We start from the raw sequence: 13,436 nt of genomic DNA on the forward strand, positions 1-13,436 counted from the left end.
GGTCCTGGCTCTGGGAACTCGGGCCAAGGCTGGTGCCTGTCACAATCCTCGAAACCTCCTGGATTCTCTGTCCACCACCAGCCAGGAGGTCCGGGTCTCTGCTGGGGAAGGGATGGCGGTTCTGGTCCAATTCTCCTGCTAAATCTCCAGATCTCACAGTGCAGGCAGCAGAGACAGGATCACGATTGACCTGAGCCAAGGGTTTGATCCAAGGGGCACCAGACTGTTGTGGTCTAAATAGTCCTGGAATGTTCTGGTCCCAACGGCATCAGACTGTTTGGATCCAAACGGCATCAGACTGTTTGGATCCAAACGGCATCAGACTGTTTGGATCCAAACGGCATCAGACTGTTTGGATCCAAACGGCATCAGACTGTTTGGATCCAAACGGCATCAGACTGTTTGGATCCAAACGGCATCAGACTGTTTGGATCCAAACGGCATCAGACTGTTTGGATCCAAACGGCATCAGACTGTTTGGATCCAAACGGCATCAGACTGTTTGGATCCAAACGGCATCAGACTGTTTGGATCCAAACGGCATCAGACTGTTTGGATCCAAACGGCATCAGACTGTTTGGATCCAAACGGCATCAGACTGTTTGGATCCAAACGGCATCAGACTGTTTGGATCCAAACGGCATCAGACTGTTTGGATCCAAACGGCATCAGAAGTTCTGAGCTGGGTGAGGTCATTGTCATCCCAGCTGGCAATGCTCAGTTCTGTGCGAGCTGCTCTCGGGTCCAGCCGACCCTCCTCGAGTCTCGTCCAGGGAGGGCTGAGTTAATGAGGTCCCAGCCAAACCACTCAGCTGGGTCTATGCTGCACAAGGCCCGGGCGGGCCCATCCGGGGTCCGATCAGGGAGGGTGGTGCCATATCAGCCTCTGGCTTTGTGCTGGCACAGACTGAAGAGCAGGACCATTCATATTAGTGTTGATTTGGGTTACGGTAGCGCCAAGAGGCCCAGTCAGGACCAAGGCCATTGCTTGGAGCTGCCCACACCAGAGTGAGAGACGGTCCCTGCCCCGATGAGCTGCCAGTCTAAACAGACAAACAGAAATAGACAGACAGCAACTCCGAACCCAGCACACCGTAGGCAGCCCGGCCCCAGCACAGAGCTCCTTTGAGATGCCTCCCCCAGCCCGTTTTAATCCCCCAAACCACCACTCTCCGCTGCCCACGTGCCCCAGGCAGGCCTCCTTGCTGTGCCGCCATTCACCCCACCCTGCCCCCACAAATAGAGCTGCAGGCTCCATGTGGGGAAGAAGAGATGGGGGGCCAAGCGTACCCTGGTCAGGAGCCACCTAATGGTGGCTCCTGGCTGCTTTTCTTCCTCCCCCTGGAGGCCTCTGAGACCCCCACCAGGATCTAGCTGTCCTCTAAAGAGACACCAAATCAACAAAGGCCTCTCAAGGCTTAACTCATGCCAACCCCAGCCAATGCCATGTAACTACCACCTGCACCCAACCCCACCTCCAATTCCAGTCCCAAGGGACCTGAACCCCTGGTCAGAAGTGTGATGTCCACCAGTGGCTCCTCACACCCCGATACACCTGCCCCCCTGTCCTTGAGCTCCCCAGCCCTGGGCACTCTGGCCTAAGGATGGCCCCATCGCCGACAGAGGCACCAAGGTCTCCCCAGTCTCTGGGACGTTAATACTGAATCTTTTCTTCTGGGGAGATTCTCTCCTTGCAGTTCCCATCCAGTCCTGTTGTAAGTCAGAGACAGGCCAAGGCCCCTGGGGCAGAGCTGTGGGGGGGATCCCAACCCAGCTGCCTCTGGTGAAGGGCAGGTCTTCTAGCTGGAGGGGCCTTGCCCCAGGCACCCACCAGGGGGCGCCTTTCCAGCTGTGCAGTGCAGCTGTTCTCCTCCTTCCCCCCCACCCCCGCAGCCAGGCTGCAGGTAATGGACGTGGTTCTGAGCGGAAAGTGCCAGAGTAAATGCTCTGGGTAAGAAGTCGGTGATGCACATCCCAGCCCCTTTCTCGTAGCTGATGGCTAAGAGCTGTGGCATTGCGGTATCAGCCGCATGTAGGGCAGGCCCTTGGGGGCCACCAGCTGGTGTATAGTCACTTTCTGGTGTGAAGCTGGGAGAGAGCTCCCGCCCCCCAGGCTACACTGAAAAAACCTGATTGGCTGGGGGAGTGCCACTCAAACACACAGCGTTAACTCTGACCCTGGGGGTGGGGGGTTGAACGAATGGTGTGGGGCAGCCTGGGAAATTTGGAAAGAAAACAGAGAAGCTGCAGGACAGGAGCCCTGAGCTGGGGCAGGGCGGGAGCTGCTGGCAGGAGAGCCGGCTGCTGGCAAAAGGGGATTTGTGTAAACTCTCAGCCTTCAGCAGACAGGAGCTGAGACCAGTAACCGACCCACCAGGCTGAGCTCACCCAGCCCACCAGCACCATCCAGATCACGGGCCGGCTGGGCTGACCCCAGGGGGAGGGGGTTGCATTGGCACGGGGCAGAGAGTCTGTGTGTGTCGAGCCAGGCGTGCCCCTATTGGGGATCCTGGCCTGGGTCTGCTCCGGGCTTTGCCCGGGTCACAGAACAGTGTTGTGCTGTTGTGTGGTGGTCGTTCCAGGGGTTAACTCTGACCCCCTAGGAGGGGAGTTGATGTTTGCACAGAGGCGCGTGGCTGGGACCTCTGCTCCAGGCCTGGCAACCCCCACCTGACATTACTCAAACGGTGGGGGTTGCCAGGCTGTGAATATTACTGCACAATATTCCTTTTCCACTGGGCGTTTCCTTGTTCTGTTGGCGACAGCGACCTTGGTGTGAAAGCTGCCGTCTCTCCCTGTTGTAGGAGTGAGACCCCGAGCCCCATTCCACTGCCAGGCTGTCTCTCCATTCACACCCTAGTATTTCATGGTGGGATAGTTGGTCACCTGCTCCTTGATACGTTGCAGGCTACATCATGCTAAAGCGCCCATGTCCAGCCTGCAGCTTTGTCCCGTAGTCGTCTCGGGGTCACGTACATATCCGAGGCGTGGAAGAAATGTTGACAGATCCATAAAACTCCTAGTTCTCTCTGAACTGATTGAATATCTTCAGGTGTTGGCATCTGCTGCTGACGTACGCCATACGCATCGGCCTGGTGTATTTCTAGCAGCAGAAAGGTTTCTGCTTGGGTGTGGCAGGTGGGGGGGTTCTGCTCCTTGCCAATTCCTGCATCTGTTGGGAAAATCAAAGGTGTCTTTCAAACCTGTCAGCTGATGGGTTCTGCCAGGTTTCTAGTTGTCTTTGAGCAGTGTCCTCATCCTGACAAAGCAGGTGCCATGTGCGTCTGTCTGGTAGATTTCTGTGCATGGGTGGCAGGTATAAGCTGGTGGGGATTAAGCTCAGATCAGTGGCCTGGAGCTTGGGGCAGCTGGCGCAGGGTGGCCAGTGCCAGCCGGTGGCCAGGGGCAGCTGGGATGGTTCAGCCAAGGCTCCTCTGGCCGCGCTGGGGGCGGGGGTGGAGCCTCAGGGCTCCGGCGGGTGAGGGGGTGTGGAATTTGCACGGTGGAGGGGGCCCTCGGGCGGAAATGGTGGGGCCGGGGCTCTCGCGTCCCTGAAGTGGAGGTTCACACGCCACCCGTGCTTGTGTGTCTCTGTGATGTCATCTTTGGGGCGGGGTTTGTCTGCACTTTGCTCTGGGAGGCTCAGGGGCCTGACGGAGGCATTGTCCAAACAGTCCATGCTACAGAGGGGAGAGCAGAGCCAGCCCGGCCGTGGAAAGCACTCGTGAGCTCTGGCACTGACGGTCACCGCGGGGGGGCTTCCCGTGGGATTTGAGTGACTTACGTAAATGACGCTCTCATCTCCGCACCGGGATCGGAGACGTCCCTCCTCTCACTTGGTTTGACGACAGGCCCTTCCCGTCGGCACAGTGGGTTCTAGCTGCCCTAGGGAACAAAGGAGAAGTGTCGCTTTCTTCCAACGCTGAACAAGGGACTTTATTAGAGTGAGGGGAGCAGGATTAACCCCACGGCTGCTCTGTCTCTCTCTGCTTCTTTGACCCTTCCCAGCCCCCTGTACCTGGCTCCCTGCCATAGATTTAAAGTGACAGTATGCCTATTCTTCCACTCCCCCCCCCCCCCCGTCTGCATTAATAATCTTTAACAAGAGCTGATATCTGACAACTAATTATTGAGCCCAGCGAGTCACCGGCTTCCCCACTCGTCCCGAGCAGCTCAGTGCCAGCGACGGCACGGGGCAATGGGGATTGGGCCCCAGGGGTGGGGAATCTGCAGCCTCCCCCAGGTGCTTGTCCAGTCCCCTGCTCTGCTCCTGGAGTCCTGCAGGTTTTCCTGATATTTAACCTCCATTATCCTTGCTGCAGTCGCTGGACTCTGTTTCTGTGCTCGTTGGCCAGGAGGCAGGATCAGCCCCCGTCCTTTTCACCAGACCTCCCCGCCGATCTGCAGATGGCTGCAATTCCCCTGGGCCCTCTGCTGCAGACCGGCCACCCCTCGGCCTTGTCCTTTCCTGAGAGGTTTTACTGCCCAGGCGTTTGATCCCGGTGGCTGTTCTCGAACTCTCCCCAACCCTGCGTCCTGCCCAAAGTGCAGGGCTCAGCACAGAATGCAGCTTCCCACAAGGCCCGGACCGCCTCTGCCTGCAGTGTGCCTTCCCCCAAGAACTGCTCAGACTTCAGAAGGACCCAGCTCCTCAGCCTGTCCCTCCTCTGTGGACTCCTCACTGCTGGCTGGTCGCGGTGGCACTTTGCCTGCAGCTCTGAATGCTGGGCGCAAAGCTCCTCACGGCCAACCTGTCCCGAGCAAGGGGTATGTGCAATAACAAGGGTGATCTCCGCGCTGCTGCAGGACGGGACCAGCGGGGGGGTTCCCTGGGTGGCAGGAGGGAAGCTGTGCCCCCCCCCCCTCCTGGCGTAGCAGCCAGCCCCCCCCCCCCCTTACACACCCCCAGGCCTCCCGAGTGCTGCCAGCCCCGGAGTGCCGGGAGGGAGGGTGAGCGGGAGACGCACCCCACCCCCATCCCCAGAGCACAGGCCGGTTCCCCTTACCCCCTCCCCACTTGGGGCCCCGGCCACGGGGGGAAGAGCCCCCAGCAGCACAGCCCAGGAAGCAGGAAGGGGCCTGAGTGTGGGCAGGGCCACGCAAGGCTGTTGGGGAGGTACATCCTCCCCCTGCCTTTGATACCCACCGACCATGGCCCTGGGCCCTTTTAAATCACGTGGGTGGGCTGCAGGGCTCCCAGGGACGCACGGGGTGGTACTGGCTGCGGCGAAGGCAGCCGGGTGGGCACGTGGACGCCCTGGCCGAGCCGGAAGCCCATTCCCAGCAGCGCAGCCGGCAGCACCGCCCAAAAACCTCAGCCATCCCTTTCCAGGGGGCCCATTGGCTGTTCTGCCGATTGCTGTCGGCCAGCCTGGAGATGGCATGTGCCCAGAGCTGGTCACACGTGTGCCCGGCCGCCTGCCTGAGGGGTCCAGTTAGAAACGCCTGCCATGGGGAGGGGGCGGTGTTGGGCCAGAGCACCCCCCGCCCCGCTGGGAGAAAGCCCAGTACCACACCCATGAGGAACAACTCCTGACCTGCTCTGTCGGGGCGGGGTTAGCGCCCTCCATGGGACAGTCCCAGTAGGTCATGGGTCCTGTGGGACACTGGGGTCATCTGCATTGGGCTCTGCGCCCGGGCACCGGCTCTGGGGCACCAGCACCCCCACTTCCACAGAAGGCTGTCTTCAGCACCCCTTTCAAGGGGTTTGTGGGAAGATAGCGCTGCTGGGGGAGGGGCGAACCCCATGCACAGAGGTGCCTGCCCCTGTGGAGAAGTGGGGGGCATGACTGACCCAATGTTGGCCAGGAAGTGTGTCTAAGACAAGGTTATGGTTTACTGGTTATAATTATGCTGTCTATATGTGTGTATCAGTTTTGTAGTTGAAGTTATGAATATTAGCTCTATACTGTCTGTATGGAAAATTTATGCTATGCTTCTGGGTGACATCCCAGACAAGCTGGGATTAGCTCTGCCTAGCCTGCTTGATGGCCCATTAAGGACCATCAGCTATACAATGGACCCATTGAGAGAAGGCAAATATGCCTTGAGACTCAGCAAAGTATGCAGGGACTGGCCCATGTGACTCCAGGCTCCATTTTGCTGTAATTTTCCACAGTAAGGACAAAGAGGTGTTCTTACACCTGGAAAAGACTATATAAGGCTGATGCCTCATCTCCATCTTGTCTTCAATCCTGCTTCTTATCTCTGGAGGGACTTTGCTACAAACTGAAGCTCTGAACAAAGGACTGAGGACCCATCCCAGCTGGGGATGTATTCCAGAGACTTGATTTGAACCTGCAGTTTATTCTATCGCTGCTGCAAGCCTGAACCAAGAACTTTGCCATTACTGTATGTAAGTGATTCCATTTAACCAATTCCAACTCTCATCTCTATCTTTTTCCTTTTATGAATAAACCTTTAGATTTTAGATTCTAAAGGATTGGCAACAGCGTGATTGGTGGGTAAGATCTGATTTGTATATTGACCTGGGTCTGGGGCTTGGTCCTTTGGGATCAGGAGAACCTTTTTTCTTTTACTTGGGTATTGGTTTTCATAACCATTTGTCCCCATAACGAGTGGTACTGGTGGTGATACTGGGAAACTGGAGTGTCTAAGGGAATTGCTTGTGAGACTTGCGGTTAGCCAGTGGGGTGAGACCGAAGTCCTCTTAGTCTGGCTGGTTTGGTTTGCCTTAGAGGTTGTGAGACTTGCGGTTAGCCAGTGGGGTGAGACCGAAGTCCTCTTAGTCTGGCTGGTTTGGTTTGCCTTAGAGGTGGAAAAACCCCCAGCCTTGGGCTGTAACTGCCCCGTTTGAGCAATTTGTCCTGAGTTGGCACTCTCAGTTGGGTCCCGCCAGAACCGCATGGTCACAAGGTCACTCAGCACCGGGGCTTGAATTGTGCCGGAACACTCCGGAACGCCATTCTAGCACCTTCTTGAGGAGCTGCAATGGCATTTGGGTACTGCCAGTATCACTTAGCGGTGGCATTGGAAGCATGTTCCAGTACTTTTTTCTTTTTTTTAAGGACTGGAGCACTTCTCAGTATGTAGCAGCCTCATGCCCACTTTCCTGAGCCCAAGGACTGCAGACAAGCTGAGGGACTTGGACCCCAGCCCAGAGAATGCCCTGGAGCGGTGAGGAACATGAGTTTAGTGTTGATTGTTTTGTATGATCTGCGCTCTCCTGTGCTCTACATGATTAAGTATAAAAGTGCATTCACGTGTTAGACTCTCAGGAAAGTGTCTCGCTCTTCACAACTACTGCATGTCCCCGAGGGGTTCAATGCTAAAACTGACACATCACACCTTTTGGAGTTCTGGGAGAGAGGTGTGTTTAAATATCAGGAAGTCAGAGGGGTCAGGGAAGCAACCAGAGGGACTAGGTAGCTGGACAGCAGCTTCCAACATGCACCAAAGTCTGTGCCCTAAGAGTGGGCCTAGGGATCCCGAGATGGGGGCAGTGGCTGGATTCTGTTCTTTATCCCAGGGATAAAGCGCTCACAGGCTGGAATGCCCCTCACAGCAATGTTAGTGGGTGGCCAGCAGGGGGCACTTACAAGGATATGACACGGGTCCTTCATCATAGTACTTTGTACTTATGCTTCTCTCTGAGCATGTTGAAGCATTTTGCAGCGGGTGGCGCCTTTTTGTGTGTGTTCGCTCCCCCTGCTCTTAGAACCTGGCTACACCCCTGCTAGCCAGGTCCCCAATCCACGGCTCTGCTCCCCTGGAGAGTCTGACCAGCAGAGCAGCAGACTCTGAGAGTCCCATCCGTGCCTCTCCGCAGCATTGCCGCCACCGGCCAGCTCAGCTCCTCCAGCACAGGGTCACTAGCTGCCCACTGGCCTCTCCTGCCCTAGGGCCGGGCACTGCTGGCTTTCCTGGGGCTCTGCAGGGGGCTGCCCGGCGGTGACGTCACCCATCTGCCTCTGATTCCAGCATCCCGCCAGCTCCCCGCCCCAGGGAGACCAGCAACCAGCCAGGCTGCGTGTGGAACCAGGGGCAGCTCCGGTGCGTCTGCCAGAGGCAGGCGGCCAGGACCCACCACACTCACCCCGAGAGCCAGACTCTCCTGTCCCCGCAAGTGAAGACCCTTCGCTGCCCCGGTCCCTGGCTCTGCTACCTACAGGTCTGTGCAGGGCCGGCTTTAGGCCGATTCAGCCGATTCAGCTGAATTGGGCCCCGCGCCAAGAGAGCCCCGCGCCGCAGCTCTCCACCCCGCCCCCAGCTCACTTCCCCCTCCTCCCCTCCCCTGAACGCTCCGCCCCCTGCTCCTCCCCAGCCCCTGCTTCCCGCGAATCAGTGGTTCGCGGGAAGTCTGAAAAGAAGCAGGGGCAGGTAGCAACAGGTAACCCGGGGTGGCGGGGGGCGCGAGAAGGGCTCCGGGGAGGCACGGCCTAGTCCGGCCCCGGTTCCGGCCGAGCGCGCCGGGGCTTTGGCTTCGGCCCCCCCGGCCCGGCCCCCGCGGCTTCGGCTTCGGCCCCCGTGGCTTCGGCCCCCCCGGCCCGGCCCCCGCGGCTTCGGCTTCGGCCCCCCCGGCCCGGCCCCCGCGGCTTCGGCTTCGGCCCGCCCGGCCCGGCCTGGCCCCCGCGGCCCGGCCCCGGCCCCCCGAGGGACTCTGGGCCGGACCCAAGCCCGGTGAACACAGCCGGAGTGCGGCTCGATTCATAGATTCATAGATTCTAGGACTGGAAGGGACCTCGAGAGGTCATCGAGTCCAGTCCCCTGCCCGCATGGCAGGACCAAATACTGTCTAGACCATCCCTGATAGACATTTATCTAACCTACTCTTAAATATCTCCAGAGATGGAGATTCCACAACCTCCCTAGGCAATTTATTCCAGTGTTTAACCACCCTGACAGTTAGGAACTTTTTCCTAATGTCCAACCTAGACCTCTCTTGCTGCAGTTTAAGCCCATTGCTTCTTGTTCTATCCTCAGAGGCTAAGGTGAACAAGTTTTCTCCCTCCTCCTTATGACAGCCTTTTAGATACCTGAAAACTATCATGTCCCCTCTCAGTCTTCTCTTTTCCAAACTAAACAAACCCAATTCTTTCAGCCTTCCTTCATAGGTCATGTTCTCAAGACCTTTAATCATTCTTGTTGCTCTTCTCTGGACCCTTTCCAATTTCTCCACATCTTTCTTGAAATGCGGTGCCCAGAACTGGACACAATACTCCAGCTGAGGCCTAACCAGAGCAGAGTAGAGCGGAAGAATGACTTCTCGTGTCTTGCTCACAACACACCTGTTAATACATCCCAGAATCATGTTTGCTTTTTTTGCAACAGCATCACACTGTTGACTCCTATTTAGCTTGTGGTCCACTATAACCCCTAGATCCCTTTCTGCCGTACTCCTTCCTAGACAGTCTCTTCCCATTCTGTATGTGTGAAACTGATTTTTTCTTCCTAAGTGGAGCACTTTGCATTTGTCTTTGTTAAACTTCATCCTGTTTAACTCAGACCATTTCTCCAATTTGTCCAGATCATTTTGAATTATGACCCTGTCCTCCAAAGCAGTTGCAATCCCTCCCAGTTTGGTATCATCCGCAAACTTAATAAGCGTACTTTCTATGCCAATATCTAAGTCGTTAATGAAGATATTGAACAGAGCCGGTCCCAAAACAGACCCCTGCGGAACCCCACTCGTTATGCCTTTCCAGCAGGATTGGGAACCATTAATAACAACTCTCTGAGTACGGTTATCCAGCCAGTTATGCACCCACCTTATAGTAGCCCCATCTAAATTGTATTTGCCTAGTTTATCGATAAGAATATCATGCGAGACCGTATCAAATGCCTTACTAAAGTCTAGGTATACCACATCCACAGCTTCTCCCTTATCCACAAGACTCCTTATCCTATCAAAGAAAGCTATCAGATTGGTTTGACATGATTTGTTCTTTACAAATCCATGCTGGCTGTTCCCTATCACCTTACCACCTTCCAAGTGTTTGCAGATGATTTCCTTAATTACTTGCTCCATTATCTTCCCTGGCACAGAAGTTAAACTAACTGGTCTGTAGTTTCCTGGGTTGTTTTTATTTCCCTTTTTATAGATGGGCACTATATTTGCCCTTTTCCAGTCTTCTGGAATCTCTCCCGTCTCCCATGATTTTCCAAAGATAATAGCTAGAGGCTCAGATACCTCCTCTATTAGCTCCTTGAGTATTCTAGGATGCATTTCATCAGGCCCTGGTGACTTGCAGGCATCTAACTTTTCTAAGTGATTTTTAACTTGTTCTTTTTTTATTTTATCTGCTAAACCTACCCCCTTCCCATTAGCATGCACTATGTTAGGCATTCCTTCAGACTTTTCGGTGAAGACCGAAATAAAGAAGTCATTAAGCATCTCTGCCATTTCCAAGTTTCCTGTTACTGTTTCTCCCTCTTCACTAAGCAGTGGGCCTACCCTGTCTTTGGTCTTCCTCTTGCTTCTAATGTATTGATAAAAAGTCTTCTTGTTCCCCTTTATTCCCGTAGCTAGTTTGAGCTCATTTTGTGCCTTTGCCTTTCTAATCTTGCCCCTGCATTCCTGTGTTGTTTGCCTATATTCATCCTTTGTAATCTGTCCTAGTTTCCATTTTTTGTAGGACTCCTTTTTATTTTTTAGATCATGCAAGATATCTGTTTCTAGCTATAAAGGTAGTTAAGCTCTGGAACAGGTTTCCAAGGGAGGTTGTGGAATCCCCATCAGTGGAGAAGAAAAAGACGCCCCCTTCCCCAACGAGCTTCACACAGACAGTAGGTTCCTGTCCCCAGAAGCTTAAGGTAATGACCTTCAATCACCAATGACCTGGGCTGGATTTGAATTAGGGACTCAAGACTTCCGATTTCATTATGAGTCTTGTGTCACACCTACTCCCCCACAAAGGCAGGTGTGTTAGTTCAAAGACAAACCTGCCACCGTTACCACGATGGACTCATGTCCTCGCTTCCTTTGTCCTTTTTTCCAGGACTTTTGATGACCTAAACACCGAAATGGAATTTGAGAGTCACTCTAGATTTCAACTTCCTCTTTGATTTCTCAACTCAGCAAAATTTGGGTCTGTGTGTCATCACGTACTTGATCTGATGTCTGTGTTTCCCTAAAATTCTGCTGTATAAAGCTGGCACAAAGGTCTGTGGTTCAGCATCAGACGAAGGAGGAGAACTTGTTCAGCTGCTGCCGCTCCTCCTCACCCAGCAGAAGCATGAAGGTCTGTGTGGCTGCCTTCGCTGTTCTCCTCATCGCTGCCCTCTGCTCCCAGGCCCATTCTCAGCTTGGTAAGTCCTGTTTCTCTTCTGCCTTCCTGCAGCGCTCGGAGCTCTCACTCTCACTGCGGTTCAGACTATGTCAAGGTTGGTTTCAGGTGTAGGAAGGCTTGTAGTGAGGGAGCCCATGAAACAGCCATAAACTTCAGTTGGTCTAGCTGAAGTATCTCGGGTCTTCCTTCTCTGAGATGCCCGTGAGCAGTGACAGCAAGGGGTGGAGCTGAGGGTCAGCTAACCCTATTGGGACTGCAGGAGAAGCCTTCAGATCCTCAGACACCGTCAGCGATGGGTTAGAGAATCATTCAAGTCTCTTCTTTCCTTCCAGATGGCGTCAACACCCCAACTTCCTGCTGCTTCAGCTATGTTTCCAAGCCAATCCCACGGAGCCTTGTGGTGAAGTACCAGCACACCAGCATCAAGTGCTCCTTGCCGGCTGTAATGTGAGTATGATTTTCGGGCAGATGTTCTATGTTCATGCAGAGAAACAACCCTATAGGATGAACGGATTTGGGAGGGAATCTGCAGGGCTCTTGTAATACAAATGTCAGGCATTTTTAACCCCTGGGTAAAAGACAATTATTCAAAAGTTCTCCACATTCCCCTGTGGCCTCTAGAGGCCTTCAAAATACCTACAATAGGTAGCTTAAGAGAACAAGGACAGATTGATGTTTTGCAGACTCATGGAGAAGGTTCATGCTTGAGCCCTTGCTCTGGGTTCTTGCATCAGGGAGTGACACAGCTTTCAGTTCCTCGAGTAACTCAGCAGCAGGGGGTTGCGAAAGCATTCTCATGCAGCTCTCTTTGAGCGGGCAGCAAGAAAGCCGGGGTATCTTGAGCATTCCAGTAGGGGCAGACGGGGCCAGAGCCACAGCTGGGGTAAATGGGCATAGCTACACCTGCTGCAGATCTAACCTGCAAGCACACCACTAGCGAGAGTAACAAAGGGTGGGCAGGGGACAGACTGAGGAAGAAGAAGGGTTGCAGCAGTGATCCCCCTGGGTCGCTCAGATTAGGGATACACACCATTTTAGATGATCGCTGATACTCATTCCATGGGCATGGAGGAAGAAGTGAGTCAGCAGAAGGGATATGCATGGAACCAGGGTAGTGGCTCAGTGGGACCAGAATTTAGGAGGATGTCCCTTATGTCAAGGGCTGGACATTGCACCAGGGTAAGGTCACCTGCTGGGGTGAGGCCCCGGTGGTAAAGTCAAAGCTGGAGACGCTGATCCAGTGATTTTATCCCCATGATATCCAAGGTCGGAGGCAGCTTAAATCCCTCTGTCTGGGGGATGGTGCTACAGCTGAGTGACAGGCACTCGCTGTAACGTTATTGACCTGCTGCATTCTGATTGGCTGAGACAATAGGCCTGACATGTGCGGCAGTCAGTCACAGATCAGCTTCTCCACAGTAGGGTTCAGCGAAGGTTTCACCTTTAAAAAAGCAGAGTCCTCATTGGCTGATTATTCTTTAAAAATGCTCAGTGTTGTTGGCCAACACAGAATCCATCTGGTGTCCACGATCTGCTCTGCCGTAGCTTGTGTCCCAGGGGATCCACTTTCCTTCTTCTCCCTGTGAAGATTCTGAACCGAGTTTTTATCTCTGCAGCTTTACCACTAAAAAAGGCCGGGAAGTCTGCTCCGATCCCAATACACGATGGGTCCAGGAGTACATCAAGCAGGTGAAACAAAACTGACGAGCCCCTGACGGCAACAGCTGCTGGCGACCGTCCCGAAAGCCCCTGGAGGTCGCGGGAGGCAATTGCTCTTCCCACAAAGAACTTATTTTAATATATTATTTGTAATGTTTATTTTTGAACTAGAACAACAATTTATTATATTTAAATTATTTGTGTTTAAGTTAAATCAATGTCAATTTCTTTTGATTGAACAAAATAAAAAAAGGCAATTGAAATATTCGGCTGTGCCTGTTAATGAGGATTTAGGATTCAAGATCATAAAATGTGATGTGTTTACACATATCTCTGGGCCTGCGCACCTTTGAATGCTCCGGGCTGTCTCTCTGAAGCTTTTGCAGGAGTGATCCCTGATCTGGGGGGATGAGGGTCTCAGCAGCATACCTCTGGCGATATCAATTTCCAATTAAAATAATCCAACCCCAACCTTTTACAGCTGGAAGTTAAAGGGATAAGGTTGAAAAACCAAGTTATATTTATAAA

General features: G+C 53.8%; 1 protein-coding gene across 1 annotated transcript; it reads left to right on the plus strand.

Annotated features, from left to right (window-relative positions):
• The first annotated feature begins 11,195 nt into the window (after positions 1-11,195).
• LOC135890929 (C-C motif chemokine 3-like) lies at positions 11,196-12,953 on the plus strand. Its single transcript, XM_065418405.1, has 3 exons — positions 11,196-11,268; positions 11,582-11,696; positions 12,866-12,953. The coding sequence occupies exons 1-3, from the start codon at positions 11,196-11,198 to the stop codon at positions 12,951-12,953; spliced, it is 276 nt and encodes a 91-aa protein (XP_065274477.1).
• The last annotated feature ends 483 nt before the right edge of the window (positions 12,954-13,436 follow it).

This window comes from Emys orbicularis, chromosome 17 (assembly GCF_028017835.1).
Source record: "Emys orbicularis isolate rEmyOrb1 chromosome 17, rEmyOrb1.hap1, whole genome shotgun sequence".
Taxonomy (NCBI): Eukaryota; Metazoa; Chordata; order Testudines; family Emydidae; genus Emys; species Emys orbicularis.